Raw genomic sequence first — 22,669 nt, 5'->3', positions numbered from 1 at the left:
ACATAGATTCTGGATTAACAGAGAAGACTCCACATCCATAACAGTTAAGCACAGCTTTATAGCTATAAAACAAAAAAAGTTGGGTGGAAAAGAGAAGGTTAATAAAGGATAATTACAAATTATGTTTTCTCATAAATTGAAATTCTTTATATTAAAGTGTCACATTTTTAATATTCCTTATCATTTTGCTAAAAATTAGGAAAGATGAAAGCTCTTTTCTCTTTGAAACCACCTCCCAACACACACCCATACATACTCCTCTCCTCCCCTCCTCCCCCCCAGGAATATACACACAGCAAAATCTTCAGTGTAATTCAAGTTGAGTTAAATGTATTATCAACAATGCATCCATGAAATCTATGATTAATTATTGAGTTACTATACAAACATACAGTACTGCTGTTATGATAACTAGGTATCACAGTGGATAGGATGCTGGACCCAGAGTCAGGAAGATCTGAGTTCTATCACACTTAGCTGTGTGATGCGGAGCCTTCCGTCAATCTGTCTGTCTTGGTTTCGTCAAGTGTAAAATAGAGATGATAATAATAGCATAATAGCACCTCCCTCCTAAGGTTCTCGTAGAATCAAATGAGATTATTAATTGTAAAGCATTTAGCACAGTTCTTGGCACTACTATATAAATGTTAAATATTACTATTATTATTTACAATATATAAGCTCTCAGAGATGTGAGACTGTTTCATTTTTCTCTTTGTATCATCAGTCCCCTGCACAGTGCTTGGCATACTGTAGGAATTTAATAATGAATAATAACTGACTGGCCTTTTAAACTTAAATTTTAATTTTTTTTTTAATGTTTGTGCTTCTCCTCACTTGTTCACAAATATTTACTAATGGTCCTATGAGGTAAAAAGGTACTAGACAAAATACAAGAATTGTTGCTGTTGTTTTTAATAGAGATTACAATCTGGTAGGAAAAATAATTCAAATATATAAATAATTATAATAAGAGAGAATATGAGAAGGAATGAACAAATTCTATTGTAGATACAATGAAGGCTGCTTGGAACAAATAGTATTTAAATAGGATCTCGAAGAATGGGTAGGATTTCAATAATTAGAAATCAGAATAGATTAGGAACTGAGCATTCTAATTTTAGAGAATAACACACACAAAAAAAGGAAGAGTTTGCCTTAAAATGAAGACAAGAGAAATTCCTAAAAAGTAGTCCCAGTGATCCAATAGTCCACTGTGCTTCTGGAATACATCTCTCTCCCACAGAAATTGCCAAACCTACTAGAACTATGACCAGGTGCAAAAGTTCCCCACAGCCAAAATTCACAGGCTTCTCTTATTTCATACCAGAAATTTTCAATGAAATCTGTAACAACACCCCCCACACTCTTTCCTTTTGCAAACCAGCTGACTCTTGTCACCTCTCTTTCACCTTCCTCTGCAACTCTGACAGGTAAGGGCCCTGCTTACTCCATTCCCTTTTGCTTTCATTCTTAACCATTGCTCCAATTTCCCCACTGAGCAGCACACAATAAAGAGCTATAATTAACAAAGTAGACTTGTTTTAATCTTATGTAAGCTGAAGACAAGATGTGATGTGGTACTGGCAGAAAACAAGAGAGGCTTCTTTAGCAGCTTCTGGAATAGCTTCCAGAGTTGGCTGAGAACACTGGGAAGGTAATATTCTATGCTGAAAGGTACCATTCTATGCTCGAAGAGTTTGGCCTTGCTTGTATTTTTCTATTCTTTTGCTGTTAACTAACTGAGGTTAAGTGAGGTGGTGTATTGTGTGAACCCCATGCATGAACCATTACCTGGCCCGGCAGTGCCTGAGATTAGCCCAAAAGACCATTCTCTTATCATAGTCATCATGCATCTAGGATTCCTTCAGTTTAATCCCACTGGTCATTGCCACAACTCCTTCACTATACTCAAGATCACATGAGATCCGTCACAGGCTATGGCTCCCTGCAGCAAAACACATGCTTGTCTCCTTTTAGCAAAATGCCCCAGGACTGGGGCCATTATTGTCACAACTTTAGTCCTAAAGGATAAAAACCCCATCATCACTGATATGAGGTGGCTAAGCATCTCTTCAAGAGTATCCCCAAATACTTCACTCCAACTCCAAGAAACCCTCAAGAGACTGTAAACTTGTTAGAGAACTATAACAGTGATAGGGCACAATTGTGTGGACCTTACTAGCTGAAGACATATGTCACACAGTAAAGAGAGCCCACACTTCCAAGCAATCACAGCTGGGCAATAATACCCAACTCAGGCTGGTTGGACAGTTTGGAGAGTTCACAAGTAAGTAGAGGATGAAGCAGCTCGCTGATAAAGAGAGGACTTTCTAGTAGACCCAGTAGTTACTCACTGAATGGTTACCTATTCAGCTATTCCCCAGAAAAATTTTTTACTAGACTTGAAAATCAGGCTCAGATAAGAAAGAAGTGGATTAGTTATTATAACTATTTAATCCTGGGGTCTCAACTGAGCAAGGGGGACTGGGATAGGGCAAATGGTAGAATCTAGGACTCCCCTCAATCCCAAATCTCTGCCTAGCTAGAAAGCCCAGTTGGCTAGTTTGGTGAGCACAAGTGAGCTGATAGCAAGCACAGCAATTAAAATATCATCACCTTTCCCATTTTCCATTTGATCTTTATAGCCTGGAAAACAGAACAACCTACAGTTATTGCCCTGAATACTTCAGGCCAGAGTGGGCCTTCTTTGTGGAGAAACAGATCCTATTCAGAAAAATTTGCATGGTACACTGGTTGTAACATTAGACAAAGTAACTATTTGGAAATGCTGAGTTTAAGAAGGCAGGTCCTGCTGGATTATTTGCCTTAGGGATTGTGCCAACTCATCTCCATTCAGAAGGCTCATCCCTGTGCTTCCCTGAGTGATCTTACTCCCCTCTTTTGTGATCATGGGGGAAGACTCCTTTCGCATATTATATTATGTAATGTCCGGACTAGCTCTCTGGAGGACCTCGGGATCAGCCTGAATCCTTGGTCTTTAGTGGAGGAGTGAAAGGGGCAGGACAGCTGCCATGTGGCTGGTCAAAGATGGCATCTGGCATCTGGCATCTTCCCTTTTGTAGGTGGCTGAGAGCATGTTCTATCTCTGAGACTCCCTTAAATACCTCAGTCCAATTATATCACTACAACACTCTGAGCAAACCATTACATCATCATAGTAAGTACTAAGTATACGCTTAGCTATAAGTACCTTGCTGACCTAGATTTAAGTACACCTTTTCAGAGTTCCCGCCCTCTACAATATTAGACTAAAAGCAATGGTAGCAAAGAGCCTTAACTCGGCCAGCTATTGGATCTACCTGCATCCTCAGCCCTCCACACTCCCAGGGAAGTATAACATATCTCCTAACCTGCTCCTTCTAGGAAATGGGTATTCTTACCAATCTGGGATACTGTGGCATTAGGGGGACCAATGACCATGACTGTACACTTTTAAAACTTTAACTAGTGCCTCCTTTTCTGTCTGTCCTGGGATAGAAATGCATGGACACTGCCCCTGCTCCTTCCACCCACCTCACTCTGATAGATAAATTTGAGTTTAAAAGAAATACCTCTAAGTCTTTTCCTGAATTTTTGGCATTCCTAGGGAGCTACTCTCAGTCCAGTAGAATGTTTCCAAAACTATATTCAAAAAACCTAGGAACCAGATATACTTTATTTTTTTTTATTATAGCTTTTTATTTACAAGATATATGCATGAGTAATTTTTCAGCATTGACAACTGCAAAACCTTTTGTTCCAACTTTTTCCTTCCTCCCTCCCCCTCCCCTCCTCCAGATGGCAGGTAGACCAATACATGTTAAATATGTTAAAGTATATGTTAAATGCAATATATTTATACATGTTCATACAGTTATTTTGCTGCACAAGAAGAATTGGACTTTGAAATAATGTACAATTAACCTGTGAAAGAAATCAAAAATGCAGGTGGACAAAAATAGAGGGATTGGGAATTCTATGTAGTGAATCAGATATATTTAAAACACACCTTCCTGTGCTGAGGGATTGAAAAGTGCAACCAGGATATTCCCTCTTCAAATCCAGAATCACTAAGAATCCCAAGAAAAAGGCATGATGTTCAAGGCCTCCTCCCATATTTTTTTTACTTCTTTGTCCTTGTCCAGGAGCGTCTTTATCTCCTTATTTTCTCCCAAGTTAACTACACTTGTATTCCTTGACATTCTCGACTTCCTTATCATGCTAGGCAGAAGCCTCATTGAGTATGAGAAAAAGGGACAGACTGCCTTAAAACAAAGCTAGAAGAGTCCTGGAATAGGAGTCCCAATGACTCTTCCTACCTCCACTCCCAGTTTAATCTTCTTTAGGGAATAAACCATTTATGTAAAACTACCCAAGACACAATTAGGCAAAAAAAAATTCTTGCCACCAAAATTCTCTGGCTTCCTTTAGTTCACATCACGAGTCCTTACCTAAGTCCCAACCCTGCCTTCCTGCCTAAGATAAAGAGAGGCACCATGAGACCATAATGTAATACCTTACCCTGACCAACCCAGCTGATTGTTTTGAGAATGGCTATCCAGGTCCTCCAGAAAATGCTTCCCTTTTCTCCATCTCACCCTTTAAAAGAGTTATCAGATATTCATTCTGGAGAGCAGTTGAACTAGAATTGCAACGAAGAATCATCTACCAAGCAAAACTGAGTATAATCCTTCAGAGAAAAAGGTGGTCATTCAATGCAGCAGAGGATTTTCAAGCATTTGTTATTAAAAGACCAGAGCTGAATGGAAACTCTGACTTTCAAATACAGGCCTCTGGAAAAGCATAAGGAGGTAATCAGGAAAGTGATCTTATAAGGGACTTAATAAGGTTTATCTGTTTATATTCCTACATGGGAGGATGATACTTGTAATTCATTAGAATGTTATCATTATTATGGCAGTTAGAATCAGTATACATAGACAGAGGGCATGGGTGTGAATTGAATATGAAGGAATAGTATCTTTTAAAAAAAAATGATGAAATTAAAGGGTGAGAGAGTAATGTCCTGGGAGAAAGGGAAAGAGAAAAGTGGAATGATTAAATTATTTGCCATAAAAAAAAAGGTAAGAAAAAGCTTTTATAGTGAAGGGGAAGAGAGGGAGAAGAGGATGACTAAGTGAACCTAACTCTCATCAGAATTGGGTCAAATAGGAAATAACATGTATAATTAATAGGGGTGCAGAAATTTATATTTGCAGGAGATAGGAGAATGGGATAGGAAAGGGGGAAGAGTGATAAAAGAGAGGGTATATTGTGGGAGGGAGTAGTCAGTAGCAAAACACTTTTGAGGAGGGACAAGGTGAAAGGAAGTGAGAATAAACGGAGGGGATAATACAATTAGCAATAGTAATTGTAAAAAAATTCTCTGATTGAATATTATTGTTCTCTAGGAAATGATGAGCAGGATGCTTTCAGGAAAAAAACAAAACAAACCTGGAAAATCCTCCATGAACAAAGTGAAATATACTGTATACAAAGTAATAAATGTTCTGAGATGACCAACTATAAAATAACTTGGTTATTCTCAGTAGTACAATCATCCACAACTACTCTGAAGGACTTATGATGAAAAATCATATCCATATCCAGAGAAGGAAATGATTATGTCTAAATACAGATCAAAGCATTCTCTATTTCTCTCTCTCTCTCTTTATTTTAATTTAATTTTTCTTGAGGGTTTTTATTTTCATTAGGGTAGGAGATCTATGTTTTCTGGGGAAAACTGAAGGAAACAGGGTTAAGTGACTTGCCCAGAGTCACATAGCTAGCAAGTATCTGAGGCCAGATTTGAACTCATCTTCTTAACTCTAGACTCTGTGTTCTCTTCACTTTGCCACATATCTGCCCTGCCTTTATATTAGGGGACTGTAATATCAACATAGATGATCACGCAAACTCCCTAGCCTCCCAAATCCTGTCTCCTTCAATCACATGACTTAAATTTTTCACTTCACTACAGCCACAAATATGGATTACACGCTAGATCTCACTGTTACCCAAAAATGAGTGAGTGGAGGGTTATGGTCTCAGAAATACAATCTCAACATCATAGCCATTTCAATACGGTGTTCTCACATCCTAAATTCCTAACTTCTATCATCATTGATCTTTTGCCAAATGTTGGTTCTAGATTTATCATCCAGTTTCCCCACTACTGTTTGCAACCTGAAGACTGCAGCTGGAAGTCTCACAACAATGTGATTGAGTAAATTAATTACAAAAGTAATTTTATTCAAGATAAGTTTATCCTTTACCGCAACAAGGCATTCTTTTTATTCCTCCCTAATTGAGTTCTTATCTTCTCCTCCCCCCAAACATTTTAAAACTCTTCTTTCTTCAATCCTCACACCTTCTTCTCCTCTTTATCCTGAAGCTGTAAATACTCTCTTACTTTATTGAAAAAAATTAAGGCCAATTAATGTGAACTCTTTCTCTTTATCTCAAAACTTCAGTTTCTGATAAAGAAACAGCAATTTCCTCCAAGACTAAACCACACACATGTACTCAATGTCATTGCCTTCTCATTTCTCCAGCATACTGTATCTTCATTCATCCTTTCCTTTCTTGAAAACAATCTCTCTGACCCAGCATGTTTCTATTGGACTTATATCCCGAAGAAATCTTAAAGGAGGGAAAGGGACCCACATATGCAAAACTGTTTGTGGCAGCCCTCTCTGTAGTGGCTAGAAACTGGAAATTGAGTGGATGCCCATCAATTGGAGAATGGCTGAATAAGTTATGGTATATGAATGTTATGGAATATTATTGTTCTTAGGAAATGACCAAGAGGATGATTTCAGAAAGGCTTGGAGAGACTTACATGAACTGATGCTAAGTGAAATGAGCAGAACCAGGAGATCATTATACACAGCCACAACAAGACTATATATGATGATCAATTCTGATGGATGTGGCTCTTCTCAAAAATGAGATGATTCAAACCAATTTCAATTAGTCAGTGATGAAGAGAGCTCTCTACACCCAAAGAGAGGACTATGGGAGCTGAGTGTGGACCACAACATATTATTCTCATTTTCTGTTGTTGTTTGCTTGCATTTTGTTTTTTTTCCCAGCTTTTTTTTCCTTCTTGATTCAATTTTTCTTGTGCAGCAAGATAACAGTATAAATATGTATACATATGTTGGATTTAACATATTTAACATATATTAGATTATCTGCCCTCTAGGGAAGAGGGTGGGGGGAAGAAGGAGATAATTTGGAACAGAAGACTTTGCAAGGGTCAATGTTGAAAAATTACTCATGCATGTTTTGTAAATAAAAAGCTTTAATAAAAAATAAAAAAAAGAAAACAATCTCTCCCTATCATCTGGTTCTTCCCCTACTGTGTTCAAATATGCTCACCTCCTGCATCCTTTAAAAAACCAAAAACAAACCCTCAGTAGACATCATATTTAGCTATCTTTTATATCTTCATTTATCATACAAACTCCTTGGAAAAGGTTGTCTATACTTGCTGCTCCTACTTCCTCTGTTCTCATTCTCTCCTTAGTTCTTTGCGATCTAACTTCCAATTTCATCATTCAACTGAAAATATTCTTACTAAACAACAATCGGAACTGACAAAATTGATGGCCTTTTTTCAGTCATCATCCTCTTATCTGTTGTATATTACACTGTTTATCACCCTCTCCTTTTCTTTGTTTTCCTGCCATTATTCTCTCATCTAATCTGTCTCTTTTTATAAATCTTTTTGCAGTCTCAGCATCCATAGTATATCTCTGAAACTATAGGCTATATGTTAGAGAAATGGATTCTTCAAGATTCTGTCCTAGGACTGCTTCTCTTTTCCCTATACATTTTCTCTTAGTAACTTCATTAGTTTAGACAACTACAGAAGTCTTTCTATTTATAATTCAGCCCTAATCTAACTTCTAAGTTTCAATTCAGTATTACCAGTAGCCTACTGTATAGTTCAAATATGATATCCAAGAAAAAGCTTAAACTTACTCTATCCAAAATGAACTAATTATTTTTCCCTCTAAATGCTCCACTCTTCCAAAATTCTCTATTTCTATTGAAAGCACCACCATCCTTCTCTCTTTTCAGGTTCATAACCTCAGCATTTTCAAGGCCTCAACTTTCCTCATCTGACATTCAATCAGATCAAATCAGCCTTTTAAAAGTAGTACAATGATAGAACTCTGGTCCAGGAGTCAAAAAAACCTACATTATAGGATTTCAGGAACATTATCAGGCTGCAAACCTAAAAACTTTCATTGCTTACATAGTTGTCTGATCCAAAGAAAAGCTGAAATTCTGCCTGCTGACTAAAGTTTTAGTGTGAGCAATGGGACTATGGAGTTCTATTTTTTTAAATAACTTTTTCTTAATAGAACCCATGCCAGGGTAATTTTTTACAGCATTATCCCTTGCACTCACTTCTGTTCCGATTTTTCTCCTCCCTCCCTCCACCCCCTCCCCCAGATGGCAAGCAATCCTTTACATGTTGAATAGGTTACAGTATATCCTAGATACAATATATGTGTGCAGAACTGAACAGTTTTCTTGTTGCACAGGGAGAATTGAATTCAGAAGGTAGAAATAACTCGGGAAGAAAAACTAAAATGCAAGCAGTTTATATTCATTTCCCAGTGTTCTTTCTTTGGGTATAGCTGCTTCTGTCCATCTTTGATCTGAATTAACTCTCTTTATCGAAGAGATCCACTTCCATCAGAATACATCCTCAAACAGTATCGTTGTTGAGGTATATAATGATCTCCTGGTTTTGCTCATTTCACTTAGCATCAGTTCATGTAAGTCTCGCAGGACTATGGAGTTCTAGAATACTACTGTCAGATTCAGCCACCATCAGCCAGCTGGAAAGCTCAGCTGATTCAGAATGGCAGTTCTATAAGTTTCACTTTGCTCTGGAATTTTTGCCTGGTTCATTCTGCTACCAGCTTCACACTAGGGTGGAAGCTAGAACTTAAATCTACTTTCAGGTCCACATCCAGGTCTAAGCCACATAGCTGTTGTTTGCTTTTGAATGTCTTCCTTGCTTGGTCTATTGCTGTTGTCATACAGGGAGCCATTTGGCAATGGATGCTCGAGATCCAACCCAGACCTGCAGAATGGATCTCTTCTTGTGAGAAGATGATATAAGGAGACTGAGAGGCAGTCTCTGACCTCTTGACTGAGAGGCCCTTGTGTTGTCTGACCTCTACCCTCTTTTCTCTGCCTCCAATTTATCTCATTCCCAGTCCACAACACCTGTGTCAACAAAGGCTACCCTGCAACTCCTTCAGATGTTATGATCCACAGCTGTGGAGGCTCTCAAAGAATTGACCTGCCCTTTAACATAAGGGCCAGGAATTTTTCGTTACTCTGGATTGTCTTTCCCTAGGCATAGATCCACTCTCCAGTTCATCTTGGATCTATGACTGAATTGTATAGTGAGTCAGTCAATCAGTTAATCAATAATGATTTATTAAATACATGTTATGAGCCAAGCATAATACTAAGTATGAGGGATACCCCCACCCTCCAAAAAAGTAAAAAACAGCCCTATAGATGAAACAACATGCAAACAAATATATACAAACTATATTCAGAATAAACTAGAAATAAATAATAGTAAAAATAAATAAATAAATAAATCAAGAGGGATTGGGAGAGACTTCTTGTAGAGCATGAGATTTTAACTGAGACTGGAAGGAAACCATGCAAACCAGGAGGCAGACATGAGGAGCGACAGCATTTCAGTAATGGGGAAAAGCCAGAGAAAATGTCCAGAGTTAAGTGAAATGTCTTAGTGTAAGAATAGTAGCAAATAGGTCACTAAGTCCTAATGTGAAGACTATATAGGGAATTTAAGGTATAAGAAGACTGAAATGGTGTCGGAGGTAGATGGTTATAAAGGACATGAATGCCAAATGAGAGAATTTTGTATTTGAACCTGGAGGTAATAGGAAGCCTCTAGAGTTTCTTGAGTATGGGGGTTGGGTAGGTCAGACCCATGCTTTAGGAAAATCCCTTTGATGGCTGAATATCTAGGATAAACTGAAGTAAGGAGAGACTTATGATAGGCCAATCAGCAGGCTACTACAGTAGTTCAAGTATGGGGGGATGAAAGTCTTCTGGTAAAATCTATTCCTGCATACTGCACAGATTTAGGCCCCACTATGCTAGATCTAGACCTCTTGTCCTCGTATGCAGACTCTCTTTGGGTCAGAATGTTCTGAATGACCTATTCATGCCTACACTTATCCCCAGTATCCACAAAGTTTTTCATCTTTCTCCTGATGTCAAACGGGGCTTGGATTTCCCAATCAGGATTTAGTCTGCTTCATTTTCTTTTTATTTTTCTCAATAATATTTTATTTTTTACAATTATATGTAAAGATAATTTTCAATATTCATTTTGAGTTCCAAAATTTTTCTTGCTCCCTCCCATTCTACCACCTCTCCAAGAAAGCAAGTAATCTGATATGGGTTGTACATGTACAATCATTTTAAACATATTTCCAAATTTCTCACGTTGCAAAAGAAAAATCAGACCAAAAGCAGGGGGAGGGGGGAAGATGAGGAAAAAGCAAACAAACAATAAAAGGTGAAAATAGTATGCTTCAATCTGCCCCCAGTGTCCATAATTCTCTCTCTGGATGCAGATAGCATTTTCCATCCGAAGTGTATCTGGAATCACCTCATTGCTGAAAAAAAGCTAAGTTTATCATAGTTGATCATCACATGTCCTCCTGGTTCTCTTAACTTCATTCACTGTTAGCTCATTTAAGTATTTCTAGGCTTTCCTGAAATCAACCTGTCCATTATTTCTTAATAATAGTATTCTATTACATTCATATATCATAAATTATTCAGCCATTCCCCAGTTGATGGATATCCACTCAATTTACAATTCCTTGCCACCATAAAAAAAAAAAAGTCTGCTTCATTTTCTAGATATATTTGAAGAAGCTGGAAGTACAGAGAAGCTCACAGAACTTCTTTCTTCTACTCTGTCATTTAGGCTCTACTTCTTCTACTGTCACTGAATTTTTTTTAAAAAGTAGTTAAATCCTCAAATGGATCTGTAGTGTAATCAATAAAAGTATTCCCTAAAATAAGGTTAATTATTTTATATCTCCATCATGGAGCCTGGGTCAAATATAAGTGGAAGTTGATGAGGCAATCCATACGTGACTGTCTCTTTTTTTATGCCCTCCCATAAATTTGTCATATAGACTCCATCCAATGTGAGACTGCCTTCCTCAATTTCTCTTAATATTATCAAGCATAGGAACGGATTTTCAATTATGCCTGCTCTTTGCAACATGACCAACTCAATTTTTCATTCACACACTTCTTTGATGACATTATTTCACTCTTGATGGCTATTTTTAATTCTTCAGAGATTATGTTTCATGGCTCATAGTCATATGTCAGGATAAATATTGGTACTAAAAGGATGACTTATTTGTTTCTGGAAGGCATTTGGGATTTTAAAAGGACTTTTATAGTCTCCCAAAAGCAATAATGCATGTTATTTTCTTATTTAATTCTGGGTACAAAACTCATTGCCCATCAAACTACACATCATTATCTGTACAATAAGCACTCCTTTATCGACATGTTATTTCTGTGAAGATAATTAGATCAAATTGTTTTGAGCGGATAGGGACCTCATTTAGAAGTTTCTGTAAATCTAGGGCTGACTAAATAATGCCATGAAAAAATAGGAGCATCTGGAGGACATTACCATCCATAGACAATCCTTTTCAATGTGGATTCCATGCTGAATGATTTTATAACAGTAGTGAACATTTAGCTAAGTAGTGAAGATTAATCTCCCTGTTTCATGCCTATTAGTGAATGATCAGATAGCTTTCTAACAAGCTCAAATGCATTGTTATACCTTTCAAGGAATTTTAAATAATTCTGATATCTCTATAGGAGATACCTATTGGAGAAGTATCTTTAATGTATTCTTTTATATTAACAGATTGAATGCTATTTTAGAGATCAAATGTAATAAAATTTCTTTTAAAAAATATTTTTGAAAAGTGAATAGAAATGAATGTAAAATCACATTCTTATATGTTAAAGAATAATAGCACAAATACAAGATGGGAGAGGTATGAATAGAGAGCAATTCATGTGGGAAAACACTGAAGATTTTAGTCGACTTCAAACTCATTAAATCAACAATGTGATGAGTGGACAAAGACAATTGCAATCTTAGGCAGAATTCATAAAATCAAACCATTCAGAATGAAGAAAACAATATAATGTGATTTCAGGAATATAGATTTAGAGCTGGAAGAAACTTTAGAGGCTATTGAACTCAACCCCTTCATTCTACAAATGAGGAATCTGAGTATTAGAAATATAATTTGTCCAAACGATAAAAGCTATTACAGAGGTGGTTTGGGAAACCAAGTTGCTGAATATTCAACCAATATTCTTTTAACTGTTCCATGTTGCTATTTCTATGTCCTATGCTTTGGTCAGATCAGTCATCGGAGGGGTGTTCTGATTTTGAATTCTAATATTTTTTTTAAAAGAAACCAATAAATAGGAATGTGTGCAGAAGTTAGAAATTACAATAAGGAGAGGATGAGGGAATCCTCATATATGAGAATTAGTTGAAAGAGCTTTGGATAGTTACTCAGAAGAAGAGAAGGTAGTTTAAAAGGGATGTAGGAAAAATGTGATAATTATCCAGTTATTTGGAGCAATGTCTCATGAAAGAGGGAATTAAATTATTCTTTGTTGTCCCTAGGAACAAAGGGAAGTAGCAAAAAGACAGATTTAGACTAAATGTAAAAGAAAAAAAGACTTCCTAACAATGAAAGTTGTCCCAAAGTGAAGTGATTTGACTCGAGAGGTAATTAATTCCCATTATTGCAGGGCATCAAATTGAGAATTTGTTATTGTGGAAAATATTACTGCTTAGGTACAATGTGGACAAGATGACCTTTTAGATTCCTTGCAAATGATTGAATTTTATGATTGTGAGATAATGAGATCATCAAAGAAGGAAGTACATTGAGAAGGAAAAGAAATAAACTTTTGCAAATATCTGCATGTAGAGAGGAAAAAGAGGAGGAGAAGAAGGCAGAGGGGATGAAGAAAAAACACTCAAGAGGTAGAAAGAAAACCATAAGAATGTAACCTCATAAAAGACATAAAGAATAAAGTGGCCAATGGTGAAACATGGTATTGGAAAATTAAAGAAAATGTGAACTGTGACAAAGCCATTGAATATGCTAAGGAGAAAGTCAGTTAAAAAAGAATAGTCTCATGAACAGGGACAAAAGGAAGAATGTAATAGGTTGAAAAATAAATGGTGAGATAATAAAGGCAAGTAATGTAGACTGCTTTTTCAAGAACTTTGACAATGAAAGAAAAAGAGATAGAATTATAGTCTAAGTAATAAAGAGTCAAGAGAAGAATTTTGTTGTGTAGGGAAATATAACTATGTTTGAAACATTTAATAGTACATGGTTTAACCCTCCATAATATTATATAAAGTGGCCAATCTTCATCAGACTATTTTGAAGAGTGTCTCCTATCTTACAAAAGTAATTCCAATACTGCTTACTAAGTTATCTTATTTGGTGGGACTAATAGAACAAAAGGTTTAATTGATAACTTACTTTGGAACTGAACTGACATCTTTTGTAGTACTGGGCAGCTTTCCTAAAACGAGCTCCATAATCCGCTCATCTGCAGTTGAGTTAAGGTCTTCATCAGGTGGGATTTCTGTAATAATTTCTGCCACTTGATCCACTGGCGAAGGGGGGGAAATATAAATTATATTTACACATATGACAGGTAAATATACCTAAAAACTCCAAAAAAACAAATTATTGTAAAAATAATACTTGAGTTAGTGAACAGAATATCTGAAACAAACTAAAAAATGTTTATGAAAAAAAACACTTAAATCATGTGATTATTAATGTAAATTTGAACTAAAAAACAACAACAACAACAAAAGTCAAATCAGACATCTTGTAGGATCCTGATAGTATGATATACAGGAAAGCAAAATTAAGTTTTTCCCCAAAATTGGTTATGTGTTTATGATGATGATCATAAAGAGTCAGAGTAGTTCATATTTATCTAGTACTTTAAATTAGTCTTTTTTACAACAATTTTTATTATTGTAATTATTATTATATTTATTTTTAAACGTGAGGAAATTGAAATTCTGAGAGTCCTGTGACTTGTCCATGATCAAGATACTAATATGACAAGTTCTTAATTTCGGCCTTCTAACTTCAAATTCAGTGTTCTTCCCACTATACTATAATGCCATAAAGGTAAAATACACTATTAAATTCTTATGAATAAAACTGAAAGACAAAGAAAAAATTTTCCATATTTACTATACTCCATTATTACATTAGGCATATAAATATGTTTGTGGTTTTTAAAGGCTGAAATATCCCAATTTTTTCTTCTCAAAGCTACCAAAAAATTTCAAAAGTATTTTTACATATATATCTAAATGTATAATGAAAATCTGTAGCTAAGTAATTTTAATGCTTTAATGCTTTTAAATTTTTGAAATCTATGGTACTGGAAACCTGGTTAATAATATCACCTTCAAACATTATTTTAGACATTAGTTTTGATCTTCTCCCTGTTAACATTAAGAAAATGACTAAATTTTATAGGCTCATATCATCGTATCAGAGATTTGGTGGAAAGTAAATTTTATTGTATTTTTCTTTTTTTTATACTACTTCTTTTCTGTACATGAAAGAGTGCTATCCACATAACAGGCTACATCAGAAGCCAGAGGACTAGGTAATGCATAAGTTGGAAAATCAACTCCTAATAAGCATATTGACTAAGCACTGCAGAAAAATCTTAAGTAGAAAATTTCAGAAACTAGAATTATTTAAAGCACAATGATTTAATTAACTTATTAATTTGATAAATATAAAACCACTGGTCTCATTTTAAAAGGTTTCAAAACCAGAAGATCAACAATAAAATCTAATCAACATATTTAAAAAACTTATTCTTGGCTCTAATCACATCATATATAGGAAACTGAAATGCACAGTGGAAAGATTCCTGGGCGAATATCAGCAGAAATTGTTGCAGTTCAAATTCTGGCTCTGACAGCTGTTAGAGTCTAGCAAGTCATTTAAAGTTCTCCAAACTTCAGTTTTCTTCTCTATAAAATGGCTAGCATACTTCTACTACTTGCTACATAGGATTGCTGTAAAGAAAATACTTTGTAAAACTTAATTTATAGAAGAAATGTGTTATTATTATCTGTGCATTTTCTCTATCCACTCTGATCACCCTATACAACAATGCCAGAATAAAAATATAAAATAACACATTACATATATGACTAAGTACCTTAGGTTTTTTATCTGTCAAATGAAAACATGAATTAAATTATTTCTATGAAGTCCTTTTCATCTTTAAGGTCTCTGATCCAAAGAAATAGAACTCTACCAATTACAAATTGGTAACCGTTTTCCAGAAATCAGTGCTACTCACCTGCTGGTTCCTTCTCTTCAATGATAACAAGAGGTTGTTCACTTTTTGAAGTTTTGGATTTTTTACTTCTTCGGGGCTTTTTCTTTGGTTCTCTGTTGGCACTGCCACTTTCAAAAACAACAGGTGTATCTTTAGGAAGTACCTCTATTTCTTTATCTGGAGTTATTTCATTATGGCTAGTTGGAGGCATGCTTTTGATTTGTTCCAGATGACTCAATACATGCTCTATAGAAACAAACAAACAATTAGGAAATACTGTGTATTTCAATGGAGTTATACTAGATCTCTAAAGTTTCTTCTAATGTTAAAATTCTTTCGGTGTACAGACATATAAATATTATCTACCATTATTCCTTTCATGGGGAAGATCACATTTAGTTTTGGTTTTGGTTTGGTTTGGGTTTTTTCCTGAGAGGCAGCATACTACAATAGTAGAAAAGCTTGAAGTTGGAAGAGGTAGGTTTGAATTTTGCCTGAGATGAACTCTAGCTTTGTGACCCTCCTTATTGGATCCTCATTGGACTAGATGACTCCCAACATTACCTTAACATCTCTAAATCTGATCCTATAATATTGCTTAATATTTCAAAGGCTTAATTTCATAATGTGAAAAATAAGGATGAAATAGTTTCTTTTTTTCTCAGAGTTATTGTAGAGATAGGGTTTAAAAACCTAAACCAAGTAGATAAATGTGATTTTACTACCATTATACTGTTGTTATAGAAAAAAAGATATGCTCTTCACAAAACACTATAATTACTTCTAGAAGAGTCACACATATATCAAAGTGATTCACCTTCATGTGAAAGAAATTATTTCCATAAATATATATCACTCTATTGTTACAATCTTATAGAATTTCAAGGACTTTCTAACTACCCATAGTGAGCTGTGTTGTCTCCCTAATTAGAGGATGAACACTTCAGAGAAGGACATGCCTAATCTTTTCTATTTGTATCCCCAAAACTTAACAATTGCCTTTTTATTCATGACATTTTTAAAAATTTGTTTTAAATATGATCATTTATAATGATTGTCTTCCTGATCTTGAACCATTCTTATATACTTGATATAAATTCAACTCGATACATAACGAATGATTTCTTAGATAAATTCCTGTTGTGAGTTTAACAGGATTTTTTCAAATTATATACAGCAAATGATATTTTTAAATTTTTCTTTATTTCCCCCCCTTTTTAATAGCATAATACATGTAAAGATAGTTTTCAACACTCATTTTTGTAAAACTTTGTGCTCTAAATTTTTCTTCATCCCTCCCTTACCTCCATAAGACAGCAAGCAATCTGTAATAAGTTAAACATGTACAACAGGATTTTAAAAACTCAATATTCATTAATGACATCCACCTACAGTTCTCCTTTGCTTTAATCTTCTTTAGCTTAGGTATTAGAAAAATATTTGCCTTTTAAAAGGAGAGTTAGGTACAGTGCTTTCTTTATCAACATGTTAAATATAATGTGTATAGTAAGGGTATTGATTTTTTTGTTTTTTAACTTGACAGAATTTTCCTGTAAATCAATCCATCAGGAACTAGAAATTATTCTCTGATAGTTGCTTTACAACAGCTTGTTCTATTTCCTTTTCAGATACTGAATCATTTAAGAACCACATTTGGTCTTCTGTTCATTTCAATATTTTTGAAGGTAGTCTAATTTCTTTTGTGTTCTGTTTATGCACAGGTACTAATAATTTTTTTTTAATCTCCTCTGGTTTTCTACTAATTTAACCTTATTCATTTGCTGTTTATTTTGATATATTATTTTATCACTATCAGTATCTTCACATATCACAGTATCTTTCAATATTTTAAAATAATTATTAATAATTATTTTCTCCAATTATATGTAAAATATTTTTAGAATTCTTTTTTTTTTAAACATTTTTAAGTTCCAAATTTTTTGCTTCCCTAATCTCCCTCTACTGCCTCCCCAATTAAGGCAAGCAATCATCAAGATATAGCTTATAAATACACAGTCATGTAAAACTATCTCTATGGTAGCCACAAACACAGACAAGAAAAAAAAAATCAACAAGAAAAATAAAGAAAAGGTATGATGTCAACTCCATCAGTTCTTTCTCTGGAGATAGGCAGCATTTTATTTTTTTATCATAAGTCTTTTAGAACTGTCTTAGATCACTGTATTGCTGAGAAGAGCTAAGTCACATACAATTGATCATCATAAAATATTGCTGTTACTATATACAGTGTTCTGATTCCATTCATTTCGTTTTGTATTAGATTATCTAATCCTTCCAGGTTTTTTTGAGAGTATCCTATTCAACATTTCTTATAGAAGCACAATGGTATTCCATCACAATTATAAACAACTTGTTTAGTCATTCCCCAGTTGATGGATATTCCCTCAGTTTCCAATTCTGACATCATTAAAAAAAAAAAACTACTATAAATATTTTTGTACAAATAAGTAATTTTCCTTTTTGTTTTTCATTTCTTTGGGATACATACCTAATAGTGGTGTTGCCTGGTCAAAGAGTATGCATGGTTTTATAGCACTTGGGACAAAGGTCCAAATTGTACGCTAGTACGGCTAAATCAATATACGACTTCACCAACATGGGGGCAAGAGAGCACTGACCCAGAAATCAGGAGGACCTGAGTGCAAGTGTGACCTAAGACTCTTAATTCTTCCTAGATGTGTGACTCTGGGCAGGTCACTTAAATCAAATTACCTCAGTAAAAATAAATAAAGACTTTAAGTTGATGGAACCATGCATCACTGTCTTGATTTTCCTATATTGCCTCCAGCATTTGTCATTTTTCTCTTCTGTTATATTAGCCAATCTGATCAATTATTTTAATTTGTATTAGTGTCTTGATTTTCCCACATACCCTCCAGCATTTGTCATTTTCCTTTTCTGTCATATTAGCCAATCTGATCATAGTTGTTTTAATTTGCATTTCTCTAAGCAAGAGTGATTTAGAGCATTTTTTTTCAGGATAGATTTTACCTCCCCCAATCTACCCTCCTTTTTACTTGCCACCTCCCCACCCCCTATTCCTTTCTTTATCCCTTTTCTCTCCTACTTTCTGTAGGGTAACACAGATGTCTATACTCAACAGAGTATGCATGTTATTCCCTCTTTAAGCCAATTCTGATGAGATTCTGGTAAGATTTCCATATTCTCCCTCCCCTGTCTCTCCCATCTTATCTTCCACTCTAAGAATCTCTTTCACACTTATTTTCTGTCAGATAATTTGTCTCATTCTAATTTTTGCTTTTCCTTTCTATTAGTGCATTCCTCTCTCCCCCCTTAATTTTATTTTTTTAGATTATCATCCCATCATAATCAATTTACAACCAAGTCCTCTGTCTATGGATACTCCTTCTAAATGCCCTAATAAGAAAAAGATTTTAGGAGATGCAAGTACCATTTTCTCATGTAAAAATGTAAAATAGTTCAACCTTAAGGAATCCCTTATTTTTTCCTCTACAGTCTTGTGTCAAATTTTCTGTTCAGCTCTGGTCTTTTTATGAGGAATGCTTGAAAGTGCTATATTAAATATCTATTCCACCCCCCTCTAAAAAAAGATTATATTCCATTTCATTAGTTAAATGATTCTTAGTTGTAATCCTAGCTCCACAGTTCTCCAGAATATCATATTTGAAGACCTTTAATCCTTTAATCAAGAAACTGCTAAATCTTATGTTATCCTGTGATTCCATGATATTTGAATTATTTCTTTTTGGTTATTTGCAATATTTTCTCCTTTACTTGGGAACTCTGGAATTTGGCTAATACTCCTGGGACTTTCAAGAACTGAGCAGGGCATTCTTTAAATTTCTATTTTATCCTCTAGTTCTAGAATATCAGGACAGTCTTTATTGATAATTTCTTGAAATACGACATCTAAGTTCTTTTTTGAAACATGGCTTTTAGGCAGTCCAATAATTCTTAAATTATCTCACTTGGATCTATTTTCCAGATCAGTTTTTTATCCAATGAGATAATTTCACATTTCCTTCCATTTTTTTTTTCTATTCTTTGATTTTGTTTTATTGTTTCTTGATATCTCATGGACTCAGTAGCTGCCACTTAACCAATTCTAATTTTTAAGAAATTATTTTCCTTAGAGAGCATTTGTGCCTCCTTTTCCATCTGGCCAATTCTATTCCTTGGTGAGTCCTTTTCTTCAATGGATTTTTGTGCCTCTTTTTCTCTTTGCCAATTCTGCTTTTCAAGGCAATCTTCTATTCATTGGATTTTTGTCCCTTTTTTTTTTTTTTTTAACCATGTGGCCTGTTTTGTTTTTAAGGTATTATTTTCTTTAGTATTTTTTTTTGTCTTCTTTACCTATGTATACCCTTTTTCATAATTTTCTTGCCTCTCATTTCTCTTTCCAATTTTTCTTCTACTTCTTTTGCTTGATTTAAAAAATATTTTTTGAGCTTTTCCATCACTTCAGACCAATTCATATTTTTTCTGAACAGCTTTGGATGTAGCATTTTGGTTTTGTGTTATGATCATCCCTGTCACCATAATAACATTCTATAGCTAAGTTCTTTTCCTGGTGTTTGCTAATTTTTTTCTCGTTTATCTCTTGACTTTTAAGTCTAAGCTTAATTAGGGATCTGATTCTGGAGTGAAAAAGGCACTATCCAAGTATGGCTGTTTTCAGAGATAATTCTGGACACCTGTAAGTTTTCAGTTCTTCCACGGTGGTATGATCTAGGAAGAAGTGTGTTTACTGGTAATCACTCGGCCTGTGCTCTGGTCTGTGTGCTACCACAAATACTGTTTTGGAACTGGAACTATGACTAGGATCCCAGCTCCCTTGCAGCCACAACCTTTGATGTACTAGTATTCCTCCTTGCCCTACGACTAAGACTTGGATTGCGACCCAGATCCACATAATAGCAATGCAACAGAATTCTACCCCCCCTGTTCAAACAAAGGGATTCCTGATCAGTTGTCTGACTCCCTTACCATCTTTGGGTTGAGAGGTTTTACTCCCAAAGTCTGGTGCTGGTTTACTAGAGTGCAATCTGTGCTGGACTGTGTTCTATTCTTACTGCAGTGCAGTGTTAACATTAACCTTTAATGTTAACCTAAGTAATCTTTGGCTGGACAACTGGTTCACTCCATCCTTTTGTGGCTCCACTGCTAGCAAGAGAGATGGAGAAAGAATAGATGAAAACTAGGAGAGAACCATAAAATACCATATTTAATCAACCATTTAATCAATTGTAAAATTTATTTATATACCAGAAGACTTTATAAGATGTACAAATAGGACATAGATGCCAACCATACAAAATGACATTTAATATGATGTAGTATTTGGTACAAAACCAAAGGTGACAGACCAGGATTGCAGAACTTCAAAATGTTTCTTCTGGTAGAGCCTGGCATGCATCTTTGAAGATATTCTAGGAAAGATTTTGAGTCACCTGAAAGTTTTATGAAAAATCGATCCATATATGTGTGCACTGAGTGTACATATCTTTGTCCAGCAAAAGATAACTTATTTACAAGCATACATGTGTGTTGTTCAATCACTTTAGTTGTATCCAACTTTTTCTGACCCCAATTGGGTATTGTTTTGGCAAAGAAACTGAAATGGCTGGCCATCTTCTTTTCCAGATTAATTTATAGATAAGAAAACTGAGGCAAATAGAGTTAAGTGTTCACATAGCTACTAAGTTTATGAAGCAGGATTTTAACTCGGGTGTCCTTCCAGGACAAGTGTTCTATCTATTCCATCTAGCTGCCTTATGTGTATATATTTTCTGCTTTCTTGTGCCATTATCGAATTAGCACTATCCCTAACAGGGTCACAGGGTAATAGATGGTGATCCAAAAGCCACAGATCATTTTTGGACATTAATAGCTTAAAACTGAGATAGCCTCTACTTGAAAGAGTCCATGATTTCATCAACATGAGTATTTTTTCCCACAGTACAGGCTTCAATTCATCTATATCAGCTTATCACAAGTACTTGTCCACATTCTCCCAAAAATACGCTGCATAAGTTCTACCTAGAGTAGGCCAACTCTATGTCTTAAAATTTGAGGGGTAACAGTACAATACTTAGAGTTTACATTTATATCTACTGCTCTCTGTTAACTGTAAATGTATTTATACTTTACTTTCATAAGACTAGTCCACATGCCTTTCAAATTGTTCCTCTATGTAATAATATCTTATATTTCTTTTTAAATGCTGGTTATTATTACTAATAAGTAGCAGCCTATTTAACCTTCCATTATTACTTATGTCACTCAAACTTTTAATTCTTTAAAGGCCATTCTAATGATTCACAGACAAACAGTATCACAAGAAGAATGCTAGTATTTAAAGATGGAGTTATATGTTAAAGTACAATATGGAATCATTGAAATCACCATGGAGTTTCGCATATGCAATGTAACACATTCTCTTCTTCTTATTCAATTGATGGCTAAGCTCATCAGCAATATTCAGTGCATGTCTATATATGTGTGTATATATATATATATATATATATGTATACATATATATATGAAATAAGGACTTTTAATCCAACTGTATATCCTAGTTTCAACAATAAACACTTTTTAGTTGATCAATGACATAGGTTAGGTTCACAGAACAAAATAGTTAATGACTATAGTAATCTAGTGTTTGACAAATCCAAAGACCACAGCTTTTGGGATAAGAACTCACTATTTGACAAAAACTGCTAAAAAAAAATGGAAATTAGTATGGCACCCACCTAACACTATATACCAAGATAAGTTCAAAATAATTTAGACATAAAGAGTGACATTATAAACAAATTAGAAGAACAAAGGATAATTTACCTCTCAGATCTGTGGAGAAGGAAGGAATTTGTGGTCAAAGAAGAATGGGAGTACATTATTGAACCCCAAAATTAGTTTTGATTATATTAAGTTAAAAAGTTTTTGTACAAACAAAATCAATGCAGACAAGATTAGAAGGGAAGCATTAAATAAGGGAAAAAATTTTACATTCAAGGGTTCTGATAAAGGCCTCATTTCTAAAATATAGAGAGAATTGACTCAAATTTATAAGAATTTAAGCCATTCTCCAGTTGATAAATGGTCAAAGGTATGAACAGATAATTTTCAGATGAAAAAATTGAAACCATTTCCAATCATATGAAAAAGTGCTCTA

The 22,669-nt window shown here is 34.8% G+C and overlaps 1 protein-coding gene across 2 annotated transcripts in view; it reads right to left on the bottom strand.

The window, feature by feature from the left end:
* The window catches only part of PRDM15 (PR/SET domain 15), a 139,291-nt gene that overhangs the window by 68,744 nt on the left and 47,878 nt on the right, over positions 1 to 22,669 (bottom strand). For both annotated transcript variants that reach the window (XM_051984763.1, XM_051984762.1), the window contains 2 exons: positions 15,511 to 15,735; positions 13,641 to 13,773 (listed from right to left, as the gene is read on the bottom strand). In XM_051984763.1, coding sequence (XP_051840723.1) covers positions 13,641 to 13,773; positions 15,511 to 15,735 — 358 coding nt within the window. The remainder of the gene's footprint in view (positions 1 to 13,640; positions 13,774 to 15,510; positions 15,736 to 22,669) is intronic.

This window comes from Antechinus flavipes, chromosome 3 (assembly GCF_016432865.1).
Source record: "Antechinus flavipes isolate AdamAnt ecotype Samford, QLD, Australia chromosome 3, AdamAnt_v2, whole genome shotgun sequence".
In the NCBI taxonomy this organism is placed as follows: domain Eukaryota; kingdom Metazoa; phylum Chordata; class Mammalia; order Dasyuromorphia; family Dasyuridae; genus Antechinus; species Antechinus flavipes.
Note: the sequence above shows the minus strand (reverse complement) of the source record. Positions and strands in the feature narration are given on the sequence as shown.